General features: G+C 41.7%; 1 protein-coding gene across 1 annotated transcript in view; it reads left to right on the forward strand.

Moving 5' to 3' along the window:
- The window catches only part of TAFA4 (TAFA chemokine like family member 4), a 175,179-nt gene that overhangs the window by 22,165 nt on the left and 126,575 nt on the right, over positions 1-26,439 (forward strand). Inside the window, exon 2 of the mRNA XM_061396436.1 lies at positions 25,073-25,208. Coding sequence (XP_061252420.1) covers positions 25,195-25,208 — 14 coding nt within the window. The 5' untranslated portion in view covers positions 25,073-25,194. The remainder of the gene's footprint in view (positions 1-25,072; positions 25,209-26,439) is intronic.

Here is a 26,439-nt window from a genome sequence, read left to right on the forward strand (position 1 = left end):
CTACCAAAGTTCTATAGATGGGTGATGGGTTGAGAAGTCTTAAGTATTTCTCTGGCTTAAAGGGTTGCCTTGCTTCTCTTTTAATCTTAAGCCTCTTTAACCTAAATCTATCCTGCTAGATTTGTTGTTGTGAGGTTTAAACAGTATCATGGAGGCAAATCTGACCTTGGTTACATTCTAAAGCGAGTTTGTGTATTACATGTGTCTGTAAGGACTGCATTGTGCTTTTAGGGCCTCATTTTTATAGAGGACAAGCTGGTGTGTGCTGAGTGACCTGCCAAGGTCACTGTCACAGACATTAGGGTTGTCCCACAGGATCACCACCTCCTAGTGTTCACACCGTTCTATAGTGGCCTCCTCTTGAGACTGGGCAGGACTTGATTCTAACCAGTGGAATCCAGCAGAAGTGATGGAGTGTCACCCATTGTGACTATGTTACATTATGTAAACTGTTTGCTAGCAGGCTTACTCTACACACTCTCTTTGATGCCTTGGATATATAAATGGAATGTTGGGAGGCAGCGTGGCAGAGAAATACACGTGACCTTAAGGAGCTGAAGGCGCTCAGCCTGAGAACCGGCAGACAGTCCCGAGGCTGTCAGTCCTGTAACCACAAGGACGGAGGAATGAATGCTGCCAACAGTCATGCGAGTGGGAAGAAGGTTCTTCCCCAGTTGAACCTCCAGAGGAGAACCCAGCCCTGGTTGACATTTTAATTAAGCTTCATGAGACTCTAAGCAAAGCACCCAGCTAACCTGTGCCCATCACTTCATGGGAAATAGATGGGGAAACAGTGGAAACAGTGTCAGACTTTATTTTTCTGGGCTCCAAAATCACTGCAGATGGTGGCTGCAGCCATGAAATTAAAAGATGCTTACTCCTTGGAAGGAAAGTTAGGACCAACCTAGATAGCATATTCAAAAGCAGAGACATTACTTTGCCAACAAAGGTCCGTCTAGTCAAGGCTATGGTTTTTCCTGTGGTCATGCATGGATGTGAGAGTTGGACTGTGAAGAAGGCTGAGCACCAAAGAATTGATGCTTTTGAACTGTGGTGTTGGAGAAGACTCTTGAGAGTCCCTTGGACTGCAAGGAGATCCAACCAGTCCATTCTGAAGGAGATCAGCCCTGGGGTTTCTTTGGAAGGAATGATGCTAAAGCTGAAACTCCAGTACTTTGGCCACCTCATGCGAAGAGTTGACTCATTGGAAAAGACTCTGCTGCTGGGAGGGATTGGGGGCAAGAGGAGAAGGGGACGACAGAGGATGAGATGGCTGGATGGCATCACTGACTCGATGGACGTGAGTCTGAGTGAACTCCGGGAGTTGGTGATGGACAGGGAGGCCTGGCGTGCTGCGATTCATGGGGTCGCAGAGAGTCAGACACGACTGAGCGACTGATCTAATCTGATCTGATCTGAACCTGTGCCCAGACTCATGGCTTGAAGAAACTATGAGATAAAAAGTATGTGCTGTTTGAAGTCACTAAGAAAACTCACATGTGGAAATCTGTTATACAGGTATAGGTATCTGATTAGTCCCACAAATAGCAAGTGTCAGGACTTAACGCAGTGCCATCTGATGGTAGACGTGAGGCTCGTAGCAGATCTGGATGGACCTCATATGGTCCAGCTGCCTTTTGGTGGATGTCTGGCTCTTGCACGGTGTCCCTGGAGGTGGTCAGCCAGCTCCTGTGGGACTCCTCCTGAATGCGGGAATTAATTGTCTTTTGAGGCATCTGAATTCCATTTGGATTGCTTTCTATTTTGATTGATTGATTGGTTTACTTAAATGAAGTATTTCCTGAGCGCTTCCTTGGTGCCAGGCAGGGTGCTAGGCACTGGAGGTGAGTTCAGTGGCCACAGGTTCTGATGTTGTCATCATTATTAAACACTTATTTCTATACAGCCATGAATTTTATCTTACTCTGATTTCTCTGTGTCCCAGTTTTGTCCAGTGGACTCCAAAGAATATTTCTAATCCTTTTTCCATGAGACTGCACTTCAGAGATTAAACACAGTTGTCATTTTGGCCCCCTGAGTATTTTTTTCAGGGTTGCTAACCTCCCAGTCAGTTCTACCATTTGGCATATGGCTCTGTTTAAAGTTCTGCAGCCTAATACGGTAGCCAGGGGCCATAAGTGCCTACATAAATTTGAATTAATTAGAATTAAGTAAAACTAAAAAAAAATTCAGTTCCTCAAGCTATATGAGCCACATATCAAGAGCTCAGTAAGCCACATATGACCGAACTGGAGAAAGTCAAAGTGTTAGTTGCTCAGTCATGTCTGATTCTTTGTGACCCTATGGACTGAAGCCCACCAGGCTTCTCTGTGCATGGGATTCTCCAGGCAAGAATACTGGAGTGGGTAGTCATTCCCTTCTCCAGGGGGTCTTTCTGGTCCACGGATTGAACCCGGGTCTCCTGTATTCCAGGCAGATTCTTTCCCATATGAGCCACCAGGGAAGTTCGAATAGAACATTTCTTCATGGCAGAAAGTGGTCTGGGTCAGGGCTGGGCTACAATTCCATCTCCATCCTGAGTGTAGATGCTGAATGAATCCTGGCATTCTTACACTGAACTGAGTACTATAATGTCTCTCGTTCTGGTACAACTAAGAGTATAACTGGACTATATGTTTTTCTGATTGTAAGTAATATACTTTTACTAATGAAACATAAGATCAAAGTAATAATTTTAGCAGCCATTTTGTAGTCCTCATTTTTAATTCAGAACCCATAAGACATTTATGAGCAATCTCTGTCCGGGTGATATGAGAGAGCAGTGTTTCTTTCTTTTTTTTTTTCCCTGTAATGTAGTTTGTCTACTTCTATTTTTAGATCCAAGCTTCATATTAAGCATTTACCTCTGGAGAATTTAATTTTGTCAGAGTCAACGAATTGTAATTTCAAATATATTGGAATTTTTTTTCCGTTTTGCTTAAAATGTTTCAGAATCGTTGTTACCCTTCCAAGCTTCAGTTCATCCCCAGATTTGACTGGAATGCCAGCAGCATTGGCATCCAAGTTATTGATAAGAAAGATGAACAGGATGGGACTTTGGATAGAGCCCAGTGGCATAACATTAGAGGCTGCAGTCTAACTGACATAGATATAATTAAGCAGAGGAAAACTCAGCTGTTCAACCCACTTACTTTCAGTATATCTAGCCTATAATTCTTTATTTTTACACTGGAATTTTATGAAAAACCTGGTCAGAGTATCTTGCAGATTTCTGAATTTTATGACCCTACCAGGCTGTTTTTGTTATAAATTAAAAAAACAAAATTGAAGTATGGTTGATTTACAGTGTTGTGTTAGTTTCAGCTATACAGCAAAGTGATTCAGTTACACATATATATTCTTTTTCAAATTCTTTACCATTTTAGGTAATTACAAGATAATGAATATACTTCCCTGTGCTATGTAGTAGGTCCTTATTGTTCACTTATTTTTTATAGTGTGTGTATGTTAATCCCCAACTCCTAATTTATCGCTCTTTCCCCTCCTTTCCCATTTGGTAAGTTTCGTAACAGTCTCTTGATTGTCAGTTTCTGTGAGGATGGCGAAGGGGAATGAGCATTGCCTGGTATTAATTATTCCTAGTGAATCCACGCACGTTCCAGGTAATCCTCACTGTTCCCTGTCTCCCCACTCCCCACCCCATGTTACTGATGGCATTTGAAGAATTTCAGTCGTGAGATTAGCAGATGCTTACTCAGTTATCATTGGCAGAACCTCTGTTTTCCTTCCCTTTCATTCGCTGGTATGTTTCCTCTTCTCCAATGGTCTTCAGAGTTTGCCAGTGATATTTTTGCCACCTCCCATCTCATGCCGTCAGTGGCATGGAGTTTAATTCATCAGGGCCAGGAAGCTCGGACTCATCCGGGGAAGGGGCAGGCAGTGTGACAATCGCTGCACTTGCTTTGGACCTCAATTCCCTCTGACCAGTGTCCCTGTACTCTTTGTGGAAAGCATCTCATCCCTCTTGACAGAACACGGACGCAGAGCGGAGGCTGGGTAATTCCGCCTGTTGTCACGATGAGCATTGCAGCACCCCCTCCATGCGGGAGACCGATGTCTTAGTGTTGTTCTCCTTGCCCTGAGTGTAACAGAAATAGCCCTTTTGTTGTGCTGCACATTTTCTGCTGGGCTCAGCTCATTCCGGCCTTTTGCCTTCCTGACACTCATATCAGAGGCTGGAAGATTTTTCATTTGAGGATCGAGGCATTCTCCAGAGCAGATGACTTGAAAGGAGCCAGCTGGATAGAAAACTATTATATTGAGAATGGCAGTTGGTGCATATCTTTGCCTCCACCTTCTATTTGAATAATGGGCATTAATTTCTTGGACAACTTTGGGTATTAGTAGAGGATCAGTTTCTCTAAACTTTCTCTCCCTTCCCTCCCTTTTTTTTCCATCTCGTTAAATCACTGGGCTTGCCTGGTGGCTCAGACAATAAAAAGAATCTGCCTGCAGTGCGGGAAACCAAGGTTCGATCCCTGGGTGGGGAAGATCCCCTGGAGAAGGAAATGGTAACCCACACCAGTATTCTTGCCTGGATAATTCTATAGACAGAGGAACCTGGTGGGCTACAATCCTTGAGGTCACAGAGTCAGACATGACTGAGCAAGTAAGTTTCACTTTCAAATCACTTTATTGAGACCCTTTTCTGGTGGGTGTAATATACTGTGGGGAGTGGTTTTCAGATGGCTGTCAGTTCTCATGAGACACGAGGTTTTCGTTATAGGCAGGCTTCGATTGCCTTTGAAATGCTGCCACCATGGCAAGTCAGCTGTGAGGTGCCTACGGAGTTAACAAAGTCCTACAACTTGTGATTAGGAGATGGACTCCGGAGTCAGACCCTGGCTGTTCAAATCCCAGCTTCCCTAATAGTCTTTATGATCCTGGCCAAATGATTAACCTTGTTGCATTTGAATTCCCTGTAAGGAGGTCCCTACCTCAGAAGCCTGTTGTGAGACTCAAATGAATTAATGTATAGAACAAGTTTTCAGCACTATATTTGGCACATGAAAAAAAAGTGAAAGTCTACTCTGACCCCATGGAGTGTAGCCCGCCAGGCTCCTCTGTCTATGGGATTTCCCAGGCAAGAATACTGGAGTGGGTTGTCATTCCCTTCTCCAGGGGGTCTTCCTGACTCAGGGATCGAACCCAGGTCTCCCCTGTATTTTAGGCAGATTCTTTACTGAGCCGCCAGGGAAGCCCATGGTTAATGCTAAATAAAAAGTCTAATGACAGCAGTTAGGATTTGCATACTGAATCTTTCAAGAGTAAAAGTCTCCAAATAATTGAAATTAGAGGGCAGTCAGGTGGCATGATCTTGAATTCTAATGCCCAGAGAGGGACATATGAAATCAGTACCTGGTGTTTTATTATGTCCATCAATGTATCATCAGCCAGGACATGAGAAAGGAAAGGAGATGCAGAGCTGGCTTGGCCACTTTGAGGAAGGACAGTCTATCCTTTGAGATATATTGAGCCCGCATCCTGTTTCCTTATCTGGCCAACTGTGTGCACAGAAGGTTACTTCAGTTCAAGGTACTGAGCCCCGCTGCTCCTTATCCCCTTTTCCTACGATGGGAAAGTACTTGTTTATGGTTTACTTTTGTTCTTTTCTTTCCCAAATGCCCAGGGACCATAGGCCCTTGGGGACTTTCTCTTGGGTTCAAGCCTGGTTGATGCTGTGAAGCTCCAAGTTCAGTGATCTGTGGATGGAAAGGTGGAGAGGGAAAATAAAAAAAGGAAAAGAGAAAATAGTCATGAATGTACTAAGGGTTCTAATCCTGCTTCCGTTCACTTTGGCTGTGTCTACATGACAACACAGGTTTGACAGGGAATAAAGTTGTGCCCAGTGTCATGGGTGTTAGTGTGCCCCTCCCCCTCAGTTTTGGACCCCACCCTTCCTTGCTTTTTAAGTTTGGTGGGAGGGGGTACCACCTCAGCAGCAATCATCAACCAGCCAATGGGATCTATTTAGTGGTAAGCGGATTAACTGTTTAAATGCTAAGAGTCACTGGCCTGACCATACCATAGTATGGCCACTTGGGTTCCTGCAGACATGGCTTCATTTTCCACCTTTGCCCCAAATGTTTACTTCTTGCCTGATTGAGGAGGAGGGTCTCAAGACCTCAGATTGGAGGCCATTGAGCTCTTAACCCTGCCTCACCATGGAGAGAGATGCTATGAAGTGGTGGGACTTCCCTGGTGGTCCAGTGGTTACCACTCCCTGCTTCCACTGCAGGGGGCACGGTTTCTATCCCTGGTCAGGGAACTAAGATCTCACATGCTATAGGGCCAAAAAAGAAGTGGGGCCCCTGGGCCAAGGGACTCTTAATGTCGTTCAGAGATACTTGTCTCTTGTAGATCCAGCCTTAATGTTTTTCTGACATCCTAGTGATAGCAGACCCTGTGCAAAGTGGATATCAGAGTTAATACTGTGAGGAGACAAAATAATGAGAATCGTTTTGCCAAAGATAATGAAACATTGCATGATGTCTGCATTTTACCATTGATTTGAGTGCACCCTTAGAAAACTGAATGTAACAAAAACCCAGGACATTTTTTGGAAATTGTATGCTCTCTAGCAACTGTGTGAGTTTTTATACAAGCACTGTTTTATGAGTTATATAAAATGTTATATATAAAAAAAAAAAGAAACACTTTGGTGTGGTTGGAAGTCTTTCTAAAGAGAGGGTCCTGTGTGTTGTCTCGAGTTCATTACCATCTGAAAACAGATTTGCTTTGCAAACAATTGGCTTCCTCTCGGATGGAGGAAATCTCATGGCTGTAATAAATGCTCTCCTCCACCCACCCAGTGGAAGGATGCACTGGCTTGAGCTCTGACTGGCTTCTTTGCACCTCAGGGCCTTTGCTCCTGCTGTGCCCTCTGTTTGGAAGCTCTTCTTTGCCTGTCCCAAGGTAGATTCCTCATCTCTCAGGCTGTAAATCAGAATGACATTTCCTGGCTCCCCTTGCTGACTTATCCTCTCTGCCCTCTCCCCTCTCCTCCTCGTCCTTTCTCCTGTCATTTCTTTCTGTCAGTATCTGAGAGACTCATGTTTCAGATGGCTACGATCTGAATACAAGGTGGAGGAGGGCATAGACCTCATGTGCCCTGTTTATTGCTGGGGGTCCACATCTGGAGACAGTGCCTAGCACATAGTTGGGGCTCAGAAATAGTTGGTGAGTGAATGGATTTTAAATTTTCATGCAGACATAGGCAAGTGAGATTAAAAGGTGCAAACTCTCAGTTACAAAATAAATGTCACAGGTACGAAATGTACAGTGTGGGGAATACAGTCAATAACTACATAATACTTTTGTACAGTGATGTACTGGAACTAGACTTGTGGTGATCATTTAAAATTGTGTGTTGCTGTTGTTCAGTCACTCAGTCGTGTCTGACTCTTGGTGACCTCATAGGCTGCAGCATGTAAGTTTTCCCCGTCCTTCACTATCTCCCGGAGTTTGCTCAAATTCATGTCTGTTGAGTTGGTGATGCTATCTAACCATCTCATCCTCTGCCGCTCCCTTCTCCTGCCTTCAATCTTTCCCAGCATCAAGGTCTATCAAAGTACCGTGTTGTATACCAGAAACTAACATAGTGTTGTAAGTCATTTGTAATTCAGAAATATACAAACTCAGAGAAAAAGAGGACAGATTTGTGGTTACCAGAGGCAGGGATTAGGGAGGAGGGGGGGATTGGAGGAAGGTAGCCAAAAGTTACAGACTTCCAGTTGTAAGATAAATAAGTACTGTTGCTGCTGCTGCTAAGTCGCTTCAGTCGTGTCCGACTCTGTGCGACCCCATAGACGGCAGCCCACCAGGCTCCCCCGTCCCCGGGATTCTCCAGGCAAGAACTGTGGAGTGGGTTGCCATTTCCTTCTCCAATGCATGAAAGTGAAAAGTGAAAGTGAAGTCTCTCAGTCATGTCCGACTCGTAGCAACCCCATGGACTGCAGCCTATCAAGCTCCTCTGTCCATGGGATTTTCCAGGCAAGAGTACTGGAGTGGGGTTCCAATAAGTACTAGGGATGTATAATCCCATGAACAGAGGAGCCTGGTAGGCTACAGTCCATGGGGTCGCAAAGAGTTGGACACAACTGAGCGACTTCACTTTCACTTTCAGAGACATAAGGTACAACATGATACATAGACTTTTCACTGCTGTACGTTATATCTGAAAGTTATTAAGAGAGCAAAGTTTTAATAGTTCTCATCTCAAGAAAATATATCAATTTTTTTCTTTCCGTAATGTTGTATCTATATGAGATGATGTATGTTCACTAAACTGTGCTCACCATTTCATGATGTTTGTAAGTCAGATCATTGATGTCGTATGTCAATTCTATCTCAATAAAACTGGAGAAAAAAAAGTTAATGCAGGGGAAGCTACTCCAGGAGAAAAAAGCTGACATCCCACCTTCACTCTGGGTAGCAGGTAGCTCTGGGACCTTGTGTCCTAACACTCAGCTTCCCCAAGTTGCAAAGGACCGTCTGAGCAGGTGCAGAGGTGGCTCAGTGTGGAGATGAGGACACGAGGTACCAGCGAGAATGAGGAGCTCATGCTCTGTCCTGGCATTCGCTCAGCATCTTTTCCACCTTTGTCTTGGGGCCTTCTCTGATGTGATGATGTGTGAGCAGAAGTAGCCCAGGAGAACTGGGACATGGATGCCTCTGATGGAAACCTGAAGTGTCAGTGCCCCCACCCTCTGTATTTGGGTGGGTGATTCTGGGAACAATTCCCTTGGCTTCTTGGGAGGCCCTGGGAAATCCAGCTGCCCTTACTCCTTCAGTAACCTCAGTCACGTGCTCTCACCTGATGTCTTTGTCTCAGGCTCTGCTTTGGAAAGAACGCACCTGAAGACCCCATTCACACTGATGGCTTCGCTTCCTTGTCGCTGCCCTCTGTCATAGCCTGCACAGATATTTACAACCTTGTATGAAAGTCTCGATGAATGTTTGCCTGGGAATGTGTTTTAGCTTTTTCAGGCTGACAGGGGTCTCTTGGACTTCTGAGACCTGTTATCCTAGAAACCTAGAACCTCAGTCTCCTTTTTCCTATAGTTGTTCACTCTGCTGGCCCCTCAACTCTCCCGGTTCCTTTCCTGAAGACACAGTCATGAGATCCAGCTCACTGTTGCTTTCCCATGCCTCTTTATAGCACTGGGTTTTAGATGGTGGGCCAACTTTTGAGTTGCTTGCTTTGAAATAGACTTTCTGAAGGACTTCTGGAAATAATGAGGCCATTTCTACACTGGCAAGTTGGAATACATTACAGATAGTGGTTGCAAGAAGTACTTGAAACGATGGTGCTGTCTATACAGGGCAAATCATTTTTTTTTTTAACCTTCCCCAGATCATTCTGCAACTGTTACCTGGCGCTTTTGTGACTGGTTTATGTCCTATATGGAAGTCATTGCATCATCTGTCAGTTTTCTTCCAGACTTCTGAGGCAGTACCAGAAGAACTGATGGGTGAAAGGTTTGGTTTAGGTAGGGTGGCGGTGGGGGAAAGCGACAAGGCAAATTGATACTGCACATCGAACTTAAGAGTTTTGCCAGCTCCTGCGATGGAGAGCCTGTAACTCTTCTTTGCTGTGGGTTCCCTGGGAGGCAAAGAAGAGGTTAAGCCAGGGGATCCTGTCTCAAAACAATGTCTGAAAACACAGAAAACAAAGTTCAAAGGATCACAGAAGAAGTCAGTTCTACAGAAATGTAGCAATCGACACATTAAAATTGTTCATGACACAGAGCAGGCATGCTTCTGTAAGAATGCATGCAACAGCACGATCTCCAGGCAGATCCATTAACCCTAGAATTATGAGGTGTGATGGACATGTTTTGAGGTATTTGCAACAGACTGTCATGTGACTTGAAAATACCTGTGCTTTCTGCTTGTGATCAAGTCCTAGGAACTGCTAAATACCCCTCTGGTTGGTTGCAGACATTTATAATTGAAGGGAATAATGAGGCTCAGGTAGGAGTAAGTAAAAATGAAGATGTCATTTTTCCCCCTCATCCCAGGTCATAGATCCAAAATTCTCTCCAAGGACCCCTGATTCAGCAGACCTGCTTTCTGGATGGCAGGTGCTTTAAGGCCTGTGCCAAAGCTCTTGTTTGCTGAGTGAGTGGTGGTCTTTTGCTTCAGCATCTGCCTCATGTGTTGGCTGAAGGAAAACATCGCCCAGTACCATGCCTGCTGCTGTCACAGGTCAGGTGAATGTTAAGGACGAGAGTGATGATGCTGGCTTCTTAGCTCTCAGGATTCTGGTCTCTCTCTCTCTTTTTTTTTTGGTTCCTTTCATCTATTATAGAAATGGCCATTGATTGGGAGAACCAATGGTGTCTGAAATTACTTATTAGATGGAAAATACTTTAGAAACGGCTTTTACTAACTTGGTTTGTCAGGTTTTCTCTGCTGATTGCTGCTGTGCAGAATGTCGTGGAGTAAAGAGGCCAGCCTGCATCTTATTTTCCTCCCCCCACCCTTTTTATGGCTGCACTGCACAATTTGTGGGATCCTAGTTCCCCGACCAGGGATCAAACCCATAATCCCTGCAGTGGAAGTGCCAAGTCCAAACCACTGGACCTCTGGGGAATCCTCTACTTTTTGTTTTGAGGTTGTGTTTTTGTATCCAATAAACCTCTCCTTATTGTTGTTTAGTTGCTAAATTGTGTCGGACTCTTGCGACCCCATGGACTGTAGCCTCCCAGGCTTTTCTGTCCATGGGATTTCCCAAGCAACAGTACTTGAGTGGGTTGTCATTCCTTCTCCAGGGGATATTCCTGACCTAGGGATTGAACCTGCGTTTCCTGCATTGCAGGTGGATTCTTTACTGTTGAACCACGAGGGAAGCCCAAGCTTCTCATACTCATATATAGAAAAGGGAAGAATATTACAAGAGAAAGCCCCAAAGACAAGATTATAACTGGAATGTGCATACACAAAGTGAGCTGTATAGGTATTGACCGAAAGAAATGATGGTGGGGATAAAAGGGAGGGAGGGGTGAATGCCTGGTTTTAGACATTGGAAAGGTGTGCCTCACTTGAATCACCCAGTAACCTGAGAAGTTATTTTTAAATCAGTATTCAAGATGAAGAACCTGAGGTTAGGAAAGGTTGAATGATTTGCCCATTGAAAGGCTATGAAGGGGTGTAGATGGGAACCCAAGGTTTGGGATGGTGAGATATCTGTCCACTTTCCAGTGGGTCCCACTGCTTTTAGTAGAGTGGCTGAAGTGAGCTTTTGCAGTTTCAGATTTTACATATGAAGAACATTGTTCCTGGAACTTCCCTGGCAGTCCAGTGGTTAAAGAGTTTGCCTTCCAGCCCAGGGGATGTGAGTTCCATCCCTGGTTGGGGAGCTAAGATCTCACATGTCTGATGGCCAAAAAAACAAAACATGAAACAGAAGCAATATTGTAACAGATTCAATAAAGACTTTAAAAAATCAAAATCTTAAAAAAAGAAAAACATTGTACCTTCAGGAACCCAGCCCCATCCCATGACACTTTCTGCTGTGGTGGGAATGTTCTGTAAATTTGACTTCACTTAAGTTCATTTAAACTTTAGTGACCACACACGGCTAGCAGTTACCAAATGGATAGTGCAGACAGAGTGGCTCTTGGTTAGAAGGCTTGGGTGGGGAGCCCAGCTCTATCACTGGTTAGGTTTGCCACCTGGGGAAGATAATTCCTAGACGCTCAGTTTCCCTGTCTATGAAGTGGGACAGTTCTCTTTGGATTCAATTAAAAATTCATTCCAGCAAGGTCAAACAAAGATGAAAACTGTTACTGTTTTTTGAAAAGTTATAGCCATTCTTGAGAAACCCAGAAGAAGGGATGAAGGCAAGCTAAGGAAAGGCTAAAAACAGAATGACTTTCAGGGTCATGATCATGCTCTCCTGGGTCATGTCTGCTCTTGGCACATCTGTGCCGATCTCACAGGCTTTCTTTGTCCCCACTGCACGTGATGAGAGCAGCCTGACAACCCTCAACCCCCAAATGTGTACCTGCCTCCTTTAGCAGCCTGTTCTAGAATGATCAGCTGTCTCTCAGCCTCCATTCTAAGTTCCAGGACAGGAAAGTTCTCTCGGCTCATGTTAGAATTCTATTGTTTCTGCTCCCTTGGCCCCAGTTACCAAAAATACTTCGACATTGACTGTAATTGATGGGTTTTCAGGGAACTCTGTCATTTTAATTAAAGGATGAAGGTCCTATAGGTCACAAAGATAGATCTGCAGCTTTGTGCATTTTTATGTTAAGCAGCAGATGATGGTAATCTTTATTTTCACCCACATTTCTCCCTTCTGAGGGTGAAGAGTGCATTTGATACCTAAAGGGCCTAAATTCGTCCCTGGAAAGAGAAATCATTCTTGCTCACTTCCCGTGTTTTTCTGCTTTAAAAGTCTCCTAAAGTGTGTGTTGTGTCTCTTGTGCATTGGAATTATGGCATCATGACCTAATATTTCATTATATGGGTGTCCTTGCTGCCAGAATGTTTCCCTGATGCCCAAAGGAAGCATGATTAGTGAATTCTTACATGGAAATGTGAATGCAACATAGAAATGTCTTAGAACGCAGATTCTGACTACGGTGCATCGCATCTGGCTCCTTGTGGGCTGTGTCTTTTTTTAGAGCCAGAATAAGAGGAATGGCCTCATAGACCTTTTCTAAGGCAGTGATGTCAAACCGTAGGAGGAGTTGAAGATAGCTGCTGTGAAAACCAAAAGATTTTTCCAAATGAGGAAAACAAATAATCCAGAATCTATTGTCTGTAGATAACAACTTGTGGTGACACCTAGAAGCCTGAATTTTGCTTTTAAATTTCATGATATATTTTATTTAACCCACCATATCTAAAATACTATCAATTCAACAAGTAATTGATACTAAAACGTACTAACGAGGGGGTTCTTTTTTGGTTTCAAATGTTTATGACTCTTGGTGTTTTTTGTACTTAAAGTGCACATTAAGTCAGATGGTAAATTTTCACTGGAAATGTTTGCTAGGCATTCCATGTATTCTGTAGTGTTTACATAAGAAAAAGTGGATATGTGACTGAAATTATGTGACCTTCCTCCAATATGGCCAGTTGTTAGGAGGAATCTGTCTTAACAGCTCCAGTATTGAAATGGGAGACATTCTGGGTTGGACTTTCTGTACTGTGAAAATTCCAGTCTTGAAACAGCCTTGGCTAACGACTTTCCACTCCCAGCCCTGTCTCTAGCTTTCCCAGACCTCTTTCTATTCTCCCTTCCCTTTTCCTCCCATATGGGGACTCTCCCAGTTTCGTTTGGAGCCCTGGGTCCACTACTTACTTGCTTTGTGCTCTTGGGTAACTAGAATTACTTATATTCTCCCATGTTGGAGATTTAAAACAAAATGAAGTAAAACTGCCCTGTGGGTTGTTCTGAGGGTTCTATGAGATGAGAAGTGATGGTGTCTCTTCTAATGTTAGGCTCGGTGTATCCAGCTGCTAAATTATTATCTCTATGTCAGATTCCTTGATTCTCTTTTTTAGACTTAAGATACAAAATAGATAAGACTTTCTAGTGTTTTATAGCTCCTGTGAATACTTTTCTGGATTCTTAGATTATATATTATATATGTGTTAGTCTCTCAGCCGTGCCTTACTCTTTGCGACCCTATGGACTAAATAGCCCACCAAGGCTTCTCTGTCCATGGAATTTTCCATGCAAGAATACTGGAGTGGGTAGCCATTCCCTTCTCCAGGGGATCTTCCCAACCCAGGGATCGAATCCAGGTCTCCTGCATCGCAGGCAGATTCTTTACCATTTGAACTACCTGGGAAGCCCATGATCTTAATAAGGGAAGGAGTGATTGGTTACGAGTCACTGCTGGCTAGGACTGATCTTTGTTAAACATGTGTTCTTGGGTCCCTTCCCATCCCATCCTTTTTCACCTTGTCTTCTTTTGGGTCCCTTGACTGCATTCACTTCTCTGACCTGCAGGCACTAAACCTTGTTTCTCACATTCTTACTCACCTTAAACCAAACCTTGTATCCTTTGTCCTATTTGCTCAGACCCTGCAATCTACCAGGAAATTCATCAGTGAATCCCAAAGTGATTTATCTCCTGTTAGTTTCTATGCTATGTAAGTCTAGGTAATATTTTTCATTTTATTATTTGGAAATAATGCTTTTCCCTGAGGTAACCATGCCATGGTGGACATTTTGACTTTTGGTCTGGCAAGTAGAATGGGTTGAAAAAAGGGAATTATAGGAAGAGACAGAACATGCTGGACCTGTTAAAGCATATGGTGTCTTGTTTACATATTCATGTATTTGTATCTGTCTCCATCAAAGCAGATTTGAGAAAACTTTTAAAAATATTTTATGAAATCGGACATAAAGGGATGGTAAGGACAACAAAGCAGAAGGTTAGCCTATGATATGCTTGGTGAGCGGTCCTCTTCACTTACTAAAGGTGGACTCTAAATTTGACTCTGAGCTTCCTAGTAGCTAAAGTGAAGAGTAAAAACAATGGATTATAGGATGTACAATTGCATAGATAAAAACTAGTATTCTTGGTACCGAGACCTGAGACCTGAACCTTGGATGTTAATTCAGTAGTTTGAATTAACTGCACATGGAGTGTCTAAGATATCCAGGATTGTATGTGAGCAAAACTGTTCCTCAAGAGGCCTGACTTCATTATTGCTCTGCTCTCCAGACATCTGGTCAGATTCATTCTCTTGTACTTCTAGGTTGAGACCTTAGTCTGCAGTAGTCTCTCATTTTTCTACTTTTGCCTCCCAGAGGGCTTTCTGCACCAGCAGCTTTAGAGCTCTTGTGCAAACCTAAACCATCTCCCGTTTCCCTTGTTGCTTACAGCTCTCACATTCCATTTGGAGCCAAATCCCAACTCCACGCTGTTACTGGCAAGCTCCCTTGTGATCTGCTCCTGGGATCTCCCTGACGTCACCCCCTACCCCTCTTTGCCCTGCTCACTGTCCTGCAGCCCCTCTGCTTCTGACCATATCCAGCTTGTTTGGACTTTAGACTCCTACAGGGCAGAGCTGTTTCTCTTCCTGTTTCTCTTCTTCCCCAAGAAGTCACATTCTATCATTTGTCATCATGTCAAGATGACCTTCTCAGAGAGGCCTTCCCTAACACCCAGTCCAAGAGCCTCTCTTCCTCCGAACCCAGCCGGTTTCTGTTACACTACTGACTATTGTTTTCTCTATCATACTTAATCTGAACCCACAGTTACCTTCCAATGAAGATTCATTGGAAGGACTGATGCTGAAGCTGAAGCTCCAATACTTTGGCCACTTGATGCAAAGAGAAGACTCATTAGAAAAGACCCTGATGCTGGAAAAGATTGATGGCAGGAAGGAGAAGGGGACGACAGAGGATGAGATGGTTGGATGGCATCCTTAACTCAATGGACTTGAGTTTGAGCAAGTTCTGGGAGATGGTGAAGGACAGGGAAGCCTGGTGTGCTGCATTCCGTGGGGTTGCAAAGAATCAGACACAACTGAGTGACTCAACAACAACAGTTCCGTTATTCACACTTGTTTACCTGTCTGTCTTCCCACACTATAGTGCAAACCCCAGGGTACCCGGGACTTTATCCATCATCCATGCCTGGCACCCAACACAAGACCTGGTTCAAGAACTGATCAAAAACTACTTGTTTAAGGAGTCATGAAGAGGTGACCCACTGAGTGTGGATAGGACCTGGGAGACTGCTCACCTGTTCTGTATGACTTCCGCATGGGGTCAGCCCACCATACCTACCTCCTCTCCCTTCCCCCTTTCTCTGTGTGGTTTCCTTTAGTGGCCCTTTCTTCTCCGCCACCAGATCAAATCAGGACAAGACAAAACAAACTCACACACATGTGCAGATCTTTTCCCCTCATCAATGACCAACCAACCAAACCAAATTTTTTAAATTCCTGAACACCTTTTTACTCTTTTCCCCAAACATTCCTTTTTTACTCCTGTGTGCTGTTGTCTCTTCCAGGAAGTTTTCCTGGATTGCAGCAGTCCTCAGTGATCTTATTCTTCTATTTTCATTATTCAAAAAGACAATAGTAAATTTTTAAACTTTTTATTTTGTTGGAGTACAGCTGATTAACAATGTGATAGTTTCAGGTGAACAGCAAAGGGACTCAGCCATACATATACATGTATCCCTTCTCCCCCAAACTCCCGTCCCATCCAGGCTGCCTCATAACATTGAGCACAATTTGCTATGCTATACAGTAGGGCCTTGTTGGTTATCCATTTAAAATATAGCAGTGTGTACATGTCCATCCCAAACTCCTTGTCCTTTTCCCTCATCCTTCTCCCTTGGCAACCATAAGTTCATTCTATAAATCTATGTATCTGTTTCTGTTTTGTAAATAAGTTCATTTGTATAATTTCTTTTTAGATTCCACATGTAAGGGTTGTCATACAATGTTTTCTCTTTCTCTCTCTTACTTCACTCAGTACGGACAGTCTCTAGGTCCATCAAAAGACAATGGCAAATATTACTGACCTTCTCTCTTGGTTGCTGCATGTATGTCTTTTGCAATTGGTTTGTCATTTTTGGATAGACAGGAATTAGTCTTATTCTTGATTTCCCTAAGCACGTCCTAGTATTAAGCCAGAACTCAGTAGGCTTTTGTATATATAAGCTGAATGTTTACAGTATCTTTAAGTAGCTTGGAGAGCTTTGATAGATGATATCATGGATTTGTGTTATAAAAGCAACAGGGAGAACCAATAAATATTGAATCTCATTAGGCTTGTGTTTATTATGTGTAGTTTTCTGTATAAATAATTACCATTTCATTTAGAAGCTTTTTACCATATTTTGATTTGACTTTTTTTGTGATACAATTTAAATTGCTGTTTAATTTATTTCATATCTTATGCTTCTTTAAGGATGGTTTGCATACTGTTTTAAAATGACTTTATTAAAAAAATGAAAACTGCACTTATAATAAAAATATCCATTATAAATCAAGTAACATGTTAGCACTTTCAGAAGACTTCCCTTTTTGCCACAAGAGGGCACTGTTGTCAAACAAAAGATGAATTTTTAAGGTTGGAAATTTAATAATGGTTCTGATACAGCTTTTAAGAAGCATTTATCTCACTAATGGATTAAAATGGTCAATATTGCCTGTGATGGGCATTGTCTTGCTGTGCAATCCTGTCACAGTTGAATTTACTGTGTATATATATCTATGACCTGTATGTTATCAATAGCTGAAACTTCCCGTGTTTTCCCTAAAATGCTCTGTGAGTCATTGTCATAGCTGGTGGTTGAACATACATTGGTAATTGTGTCGTTTAACTATATTAGTTTACAGGTAAGGAATTAGGGAAGCATAGAAGTGAAATGACCATTCATTTGGGAGTAAAACTAGAGACTTTATTCATTTATTTAACAAACTGTATTTAACACCCTTGGTGTGCAGAGCATTATGTTAGAGGTTAGCATAGAAGTGAAGTAAGATACCATCCCCTCCCCTCAAGAGGGTAATGTTCTGTTTGTAAATGGCCAGCCCCGACCCGAGCAATGTAACTATTGAATAGTCACAGAATTCTACTTTTGCATTCTATTATATACAGCTTAGCGCTTCCCTGACAGCTCAGCTGGTAAAGAATCTGCCTATTATGGGTTCAATCCCTGGGTTGGGAAGATCCCCTGGAGAAGGGAAAGGCTCCCACTCCGGTATTCTGGCCTGGAGAATTCCGTGGACTGTATAGTCCATGGGGTCGCAAAGAGTTGGACGTGACTGAGCAACTTTGACTTTCATTATGTACAGCTTGCTTTATTTTTTATAATATAACGTAGAAGTTAGATCATATCACACAAAAACTTTTAAAATAAAAGTTCAGGTACTTGGCAACTTGTGAGTAGCCTTCAAAATATTATGTTGGTTATTTATTATGCTAAATAAAATCCTTAGACACTGTTTTGATGCTTTGAAAAATGAGAAACGGGAGGAAAATGTCCAATTAAAAACTGGTCCAATTAAAAGAAACCCTTAGACGTGAGGATAATTGGGCCTTGAGAGATTTATGGCTAAATTGCCATTACCGCTCACATTAGTTCAGCCCCAGACCTGGGCAGTTTCACTTGGACAACAAGCTGTGGAATCGTGTTGAGTGTCCCTGAATTTGGTGAGTGCGTTTTGTATTTTATGTCAGTCACAGGTTTGTTTTCTGTGTTTTGTGTAGACTGACTCAGTGAACCATCGTCACTTAGTGATGAGTGCTTTGGACAGTTCATAGTCACTTGTAGGCTAGAGTTTTTCTTCACTAACAGAAGGCACTGGCCATACTTCCATTAGAAAGGACCATGTCACTGCATGGAAATAAAGATGCTGCATGGTTGTAAGGAGTTTCTCGGTTCTTACAGTGACAGAATGTGAACCTTTTGAGATCACAGTGTGTCTGTTTAATTTGTTTAAATCATCTCTGACCAAGAGGGCCCTTTTGAAGAACTCTACAACCTAATTTAAATAAGATGGTATTGGCAACACATAAAATTAAAATGCCACGTGTAAAATTTTATACAATTCTGTACCAGACACAGCTATTGTCTTTAATGACTCACTTAGAACCTTTTAAGTTCTAAACATATTTACAGCATGTTGTAAGATGAATGAGTAAGTTCCTCATTGATATTTTTAGGCAGCAATAGAAAAGCAACTTAATGGCATGAGTATACTGCATTTTGGCAGAGAAACCTGTCCTTTTGAACGTGTGACAGTAAGCATGCTCTAAATTACAAAGTAATTCCACGCATCATGTGACAGTTATAAGTGAGAGCTCAGCTGAGGCTTTAGCTGAGTATCAGGGCTTGAAATACATTCATAAAAGTGTTGATAACCTATTAAGTACATTTACTTTCATCAGAAGCCTTTTAAATATAAAATGTTCATTAATACTTGTCTTGTTCCTGCGTAAATTTGTCAAGAGAGAGGTTGCGCTTGGTTTGCATACTTTTGTGGAAAAGCGGTTTGAGAATTTCTAGAAGACAAATCAGTGTGGTTGTATTATATAAACACAACATGAAATGGAAACCTATTTCCTCCTCTCTGTCTAAAGAAATGATGAATTATTTCATGGAGACAACTTCTCTTTCAAAATTTCCGTTGGTTATAAGACACAATTCTTGCTTAATGGGACCATCTTTTCACCCCTTTTCCACTCATAAAACTCTGTTTTATACATCCAAATCTCAGGTTGCTAGTTTCACCTCTGGAGGATAGAGGTGAACTTTCTCACCTGTATCATCTTCTACCTTGACTGATTTGAAATTAGTGTGAAAAAATGATTTAACGCGATGTTTAAACTTGTTTAAGGATGTCACCTGTTACATCATTAGCTGGAAAAATTAGTCCTACTTGTGCCCTGATACCCGAGGGGCTGAGAACCACAGTTACCAGGTCATCCCAGTAGATCCCACTCCAGGAGGTCAGCTGCACTAATGGTGAATCTGAAAATAGCTCATTATTCAAGCATCGCTACTCTGCTGGTAAAGCAAGACGGGGCTTGGAAACCTCCTAGGTGAGTGGGCAGGCAGGAAATGGCAATGGTGCAAGCGTGTCTATTTGGTTTTTAAGTGAGAATCTACCTTGCTGTACCGTCACAGAATTGCTCCTGGATTTCATGGCAGGAAATGAGTCTGCGTGGATGCACCGACAGAATTCTGCTTTGTTTTGTGTCAGTGCTGAATTCCTTCATGGAAATTGACAGAAGTCATACAGGCTTATGTTCCGGCTCTGCTGTATTTTCATCCAAGTGTCTTTGAGGCGTTCTGATCTAAAGTGTGGTTGTTTTTCCATCTGTTTGAAAAATGGCAGCTTAAGTGCTCAAGGTCTTCAGAATTCTTGTATGTTTGGTCTTAATTTGGAAAGTGACCTTAAGCCTTGAATAAACCTGTAGTAAGGCAGAACCCTGTAGCAAGTCAGAATCACTTTTATTCACCAGCTTTTCAGAGATGAGGCAAAAATTATTTAGGGGTTAATAAAAAATAACAAAGAGTCGGACACGACTGAGCGACTGAACTGAACTGAACTGAAAAAATAACAGAGGCTCCAAGCCAGGATCTGGTCCTTATTCAGTCCAGTGGTCTACTCATATGGATCCACAGACAAAATTTTTACTTTTATCTTGATGACCATTGCCTTGAATTCCTGAAGAAAGAGTTATTTTCAGTCTATTTAAAAAAGCATGAAAAGGACTAATACTCTTTGAAAATATTTTGATAAGAATTGAAACAGTAGATTCCTTGGTGCTAGATGGCTTGCATTTGAATCACGGCTTAGCCACTTGCTAGCTGAGCGACCTCGGGCAAACCCCTTGACCTATCTGTGTCTCACTGTCTTCATCTGCATAGCAGGATAGAAATAAATCCTACTTTTAAGTGAGTTATTATTTTAAAGTACTTGCACAATCACTGAACCATAGTAAACACTATGAAAGTGCTATTTTTTCTCATCGAATAAATTTTTAATTAATAAGAGAGATTAGGAGCACATAGTATCAATCTCCTATACTTCTTATACAACTGATAGACTTTTGACCAAAGGAACACATTGAATAGCAACAGTTTTTCAATGTTATTGAATGTTATATTCTATTAAATGTCCTTGAAGATATTTTAATTACATGAGAATATTGTATGAACTAACAGCTTGAGAAATGGTAAACCAGTATGACATTTTTAAAGGAATAGCAAAAAAACACCCAAATGTGTTTACAGAAGGTGTTCCTATGAAAGTGCTTTTTAAATAAAAGTAGATGAACTTCCTCTGGGGTCTTCAGTGAGTATTAAGAAAGTCTGATGAGCCAGAACATTTCAACTATCAACTCCTCTTATGGTTTAAGAATGGTAATAAGTTCTGAATCATTTTAGTATATGTGATAAAACCGTTCTTTTTAGTGAACATCTATTGTCTTATTTTGATATAATTTCTGATGTAATGAAAAGTTGGAGGAATCATACAAAGAATTCCTAGATTCATCAGTTGCTTACATTTTGTTCATTTGTTTTTCTGGTCATTCATTCATTCGGTTTTCCTTCCTTTCCTCTTCCCCTTTTCCTCTCAGAATCATTTGACAGTAAATTCAAGACAGTTGCCCTTTTTTCCTTAAATATTTCAGGGTATATTTTAATAACAGGGACATTCTCTTAACTAATTTAATATTGATATGACACCGTAATCTATAGGCTATATTCAGAAATTGTTATTTGCCCTAGTAGTGTCCTTTATAGATAAATGTGTGTGTATATATGTGTGTGTGTGTGTGATTGTGCATGCGGTTCATTTGAGAATGACTATGCGTGTGTTTTTTTTCTGATCTAAGATGCAGCATAGGATCACCATTTCATTTGGTTGCCATGTATCATTCCTTCATTTGGAACAATTCCTCAGATTATTTTGGTCTTTCATAACCTTGACAGTTTTTAAGGAGCAATTACTTTGCAGAAAGTCTCTCACATATAAGTTAGTCAAACTTTTGGCATTTTTCCTCGTGATTAGGTCCAGGTTTAAGGTCATTGTGAATTGTGGTTTTAAAAGGAATGTGGTATTTCATCACTGTAGGGTTTTAGAATGAAAAGATAAGAACGTCATGCTGCATAAATTGACATCTGTGGAGTGAGGTGGGTATAGCAAAAGTGATCTAAGAGATACTCTGAGGGTGCTTATCTACAGCAAGTCAATAGCTGTATTTCCCAAAATAATCCTTTCAAGGAATTCACTCTGCTAATAGTGAAGGCAAGTAGATCAAGAGAAAAGAAAGGCGGAACCTCACTATTTCCTTGATAAGAAATCGGGTGTAGGCTGACTTCTTTCTTGGGTACAACAGAAATAAATTAAACATCTGAAGAATGGTCTCCTCTGCCTGGGAAGCTCAGAGTTTCTTGGTACCAGGGAACATGAACAGGCATCCTGCTCTTTTATAGAAAAGTGACTGTCAAAAAAAAAAAAAAAAAGAGAAGAAAAGTGACTGTCTCCACATAAGACCAGTGTATAAGGTGAAAGATGAAAAATGTAACCCAGCACGCAAATGCTGTTTTTTTTTTCTCATTCCAACAGTTGGAATTGGACCAGACACATTTAAAATTGTTCTTAGTCTAGATATGGCAATGTCATTCATCATTGTAAACACCCAGACTCTTTAAAAATGAATGACTTTTTTTTTAGTTTGAATATTTTTATTTTAGTATTATATAATATAATAATATTGTATTAATAAGTAATAATATCTTATTGAAGTATTGTTGATTTACAATGTTGTGTTAATTTCTGCTGTATAACAAAGTGATTCAATTATGTGTGTGTATGTATTTACACACACACAGAATATATATTCTTTTTTTAGATTCTTTTCCATTATGGTTTATCACAGGATATTGGATATAGTTCTCTGTGCTGTACAGTAGGGCTTCCCTGGTGGCTCAGATGGTCAAGAATCCGCCTGCAATTCAGGAGACCCGGGTTCAGTCCCTGGTTGGAAAGATCCCCTGGAGAAGGGATGGACTGCCCACTCCAATGTTCTTGCCTGGAGAATCCGAGGGATGGAGGAGCCTGGTGGGCTGCCATCTATGGGGTTGCACAGAGTCGGACACGACTGAAGCGACTTAGCAGCAGCAGCAGCAGAAAAAGGAAGGACTTTTAAAGTAGAATGATAGAAAAGACTGTGCCACCATTGGAAAACAACCTGGAGGGAAGTAGAGTGACTGGAAACACATGCTTTTCACGTTGTACACAAAAGCACTGATGGTCTTGAATGTACTAAAGTTCAGACATGACAGGAAAAAGTTAATCCTTTTAAGCAAGTGCCTAGGGTACACTCGGGGAAAATCTGACTGAATGAGTTACTGCTCAGCCTAAAATTAAACTCCTGGCTTTTTGTCTAGCATGTGAACTATTGGATCACATTTGTTTTCGCTGATGAATCCTTTTTTTTTTTTTTAACGAATTGAAAAGAGAATCCCCAGTGGTTCCCTTTATGCGAAGAAAACAAGATAAATATTAGCTAGGAAAGGTCATTTTGGTTTCCAGTATGTGGGGAGTTCATTAGGATGGGTTCTGGTAAATTATACTGTGTATTTCTTTCCGATAACAGAAGGTCATGTTGTGCCCTTGGGTGGATATCAGGACAAACATACTTAATAAAGTTGGAGGATCTGGGAGACGAACATTATCCAGTGATTTCTTTTCCAAGTATCGTACATTTATACAGTTACTCAAAGCTGCTTCTCTCTCGTAGAGCTAATCACTCATGGCCTCCTCTGTGTCTCCTGTGGCCCCAGAAGGATGGATCTCAAGCCTGTCACCTAAAGAGGCCTCTAGACAAACATCTGTAATTCCCTCCAGGGCATCCAAAGAAGAGAAAACTATCAGTTGTATTTTGTGGTGCATTTGCAGTGGGTTCAACAGGATTCGATAATGATTAGACTGTGGAGCAAGGATCTTTTGTAAAAATAATTTTATTTATTTTTGGCTATGCTAGGTCTTCATTGCTTTGCAGGCTTTTCTCTAGTTGCAGCTAGTTGGGGCTATTACATGTTAGTGGTGATGCACAGGCTTCTCATTCCAGTGGCTTCTCTTGTTGGGGAGCACAGGCTCTAGGAAGCACAGACTTCACTAATGCATGGACTCTGGAGCACAGGCTCAATAGTTGTGGCACGTGGGCATAGTTGCTCCATGGCACGTGGGAATCTTCCCTGATCTGGGATCGAACACTTGTCTCCTGCATTGGCAGATGTTTTCTTTATCACTGAAACACCTGGGAAGCCCGCAAGGATCATTTGTATGTCACATTTGCAGCTTAAATATTTATTGTTGCCCATCATTGTTTCTCTTTGATCTCCATCCCTTGGAGGGATGTACTTAACTCGGTAACGTTAAAAACGGGTAATTTCATGTTCCTTTGTTTTTGAAATGTCTTTTGGTTTGGAGTTATCTGAATCCTTCTTGAAAAATGTTTTCATTAAGAAGAAAAGTCTTTTTAGGTGTGTGCATTAAAGGAGCATGTTGAATCTCAGTTATGGTGTTAAAAAGTGTTTTTTGTATTTTCGTGTGTTTTATGTTGGAAAAATTTTTGCCTTCTGTGTCCCATCAGCATTTTTCAAAAAGCATCCTTGCAAATTGTTTTATATCTGTATTAGTGAATGAATGAAAGTTGCTCAGTTGTGTCTGATTCTTTGTGACCCCATGGACTGTAGCCCACTTGGCTTCTCTATCTGTGGAATTATCCAGGCAAGAATACTGGGGTAGGAAGCCATTCCTTTCTCCAGGGGATCTTCTCAACCTGGGGATCAAACCCGGGTCTCCTGCATTATAGGTGGATTCTTTACCATCTGAGCTACTAGGGAAGCCTGTATATATAAAGCCCATTCATTAAAAAGCAATTTATTTATTTTAGTTGGAGGATAATTACTTTACAATATTGTGGTGGTTTTGCCATACATCAACATGAGTCAGCCATGGGTGCACATATGTCCCCCCTTATAGATTATTATATAATATTGGGTCTACTTCCCTGTACTATACACTAGGTTCTTCTTGGTTATCTATTTTATACACGGTGGTGTGTTTTGCAAATTGTTTATCATCATCACAGACCATTGAAACTTAGGTCTGCATGCTGGCTTTTCCACTGCTCTGTAAACTTGGGCAGGTTGTGGAACTCTTGGGATTGGAGTATCTCCAATTTCATTTTCATCCCATGGTTGATGAGAGAATGGAATTTTGCATCATGAGTGGTTTGGTACCCTCTGTCAACCTGGTCATGCCTTTGCTGCAGAGGAAACTTCTGCTTTAAGATTGTATTCTGTTAACTACTGTGTGGCTAATTAATAAGTGCAGAATTCTGTATTTCCCGCCCTCCCTCCATCCCCATCTGTTAGGACCCTTTACAAATGTTGGTGTGTTTGACTGTCTACCACTTGCCTGAAAACACAGTTGTTGTTAAAAAAAAAAAAAAAAAAAAATTTGCTTCTGAAAACCTGTATCATCTCAACATTAAAATGCTAATGGCTTCCTGTCTTTTTTGTATTTTAAATAGGTCTATGAAGTTAAGATAATTTTTTGGAACTGTTGAAATGGTTGGTCCTTGCTACCAATGGGAACTTGGAGTCACTCTGAAATCCATCCTGGAATAACTGTGTTTGACTGGAACCAAATTTTATGAAGTCTCCAAGGTAAAATGATTTTAGCACATACCTAGAGATGGTATCTTTATGAAGCATAAAGAATTTAGGCAAATGGAATATCTTAGAATTGATGACCCTTTATAAAAGCTTTATGTTGAATTTTTGGAAATATGGAGAATTTTTAAAAAATTAGCTCTGATCTTTGAAATTATTTCAGTTGATAAAGCAGTACTTTGGCTATTCAACAGGGCCAAAGGTGATACGTTTAAGATAAACTAATTTTGTTTTACATTTGGACAAAAATGTTCAATGTAGGAGAAATTGAAGTATCACAGTAGGTATGAAAGTGAAAAGTGAAAGTGTTAGTCACTCATTTGTGTCCTATTCTTTGTGACCCCCATGGACTGTAGCCCACCAGGCTCCTCTGTCTGTGGAATTCTCCAGGCAAGAAATGCTGGAATGGGTTGCCATACCCTTCTCAAGGGAATCTTCCCAACCCAGGGATCAAACCTGGGTCTCCTGCATTGCAGGCAGATTCTTTACTGTCTGAGGCACCACAGTAAGTGTAGTAGGTGAGATATCTTTTTACTTGGGCTCTGGATTATGGAATGAAATGAAGAATCATTGCTAAATAGCTGCCCGCCTAGCCATAGGCATTTCTCCAGGGAATCATAGCTGTTGTTAAAGTAGATACTTGTTCTAGGCAATACTTGTTCTCAAACTCACCCCAGACCCTGATACATAGAATTTTCCATGAAGAAGTCAGATCAGGGATGATCTCCCAAGATTTGGAATAGGGGCTCATGAGACTTTTGATTTGGGGTTTGTTGTTGGAATCCAACCAGGAGAACAGAAGCCATCCAGGAGCAGAAGGACAGGAAATTGAATTCAGGAAACTGATTACATGTGTGATGGGAGAGTCAGAGAGGTCAAGCAGAAGACACAAAGGCAGCCCATAGATGAGCAACAGCAGGCAACAGCTCCTGCCATCAGATGAGCAACAGCTCCTGCCATCCTGAGGCTGGTGGGACAGAGGAAGGCAGTCCTGCTGGCCAGTGGCCTTGGTGGGGAAGGGCCTTCCGTGGGAGCTGGAGCCATAGTGGGAAATTGACACCATGGAGGAGAAATGGCCACTCCGTTGACCCTGCCAAGACAGAGAAGGTGGAAAAATACCATGGCCTTTCCCTTCCACTCTGCAGGCTCTAACCAATGTCTCCTATTGGTGAAAGCCAGGTAGGAGCCAGATCATTCAGGAGCCTGGGGAATGCAGTACAGAGGT

This window comes from Bos javanicus, chromosome 22, assembly GCF_032452875.1.
Source record: "Bos javanicus breed banteng chromosome 22, ARS-OSU_banteng_1.0, whole genome shotgun sequence".
Lineage (NCBI taxonomy): Eukaryota > Metazoa > Chordata > Mammalia > Artiodactyla > Bovidae > Bos > Bos javanicus.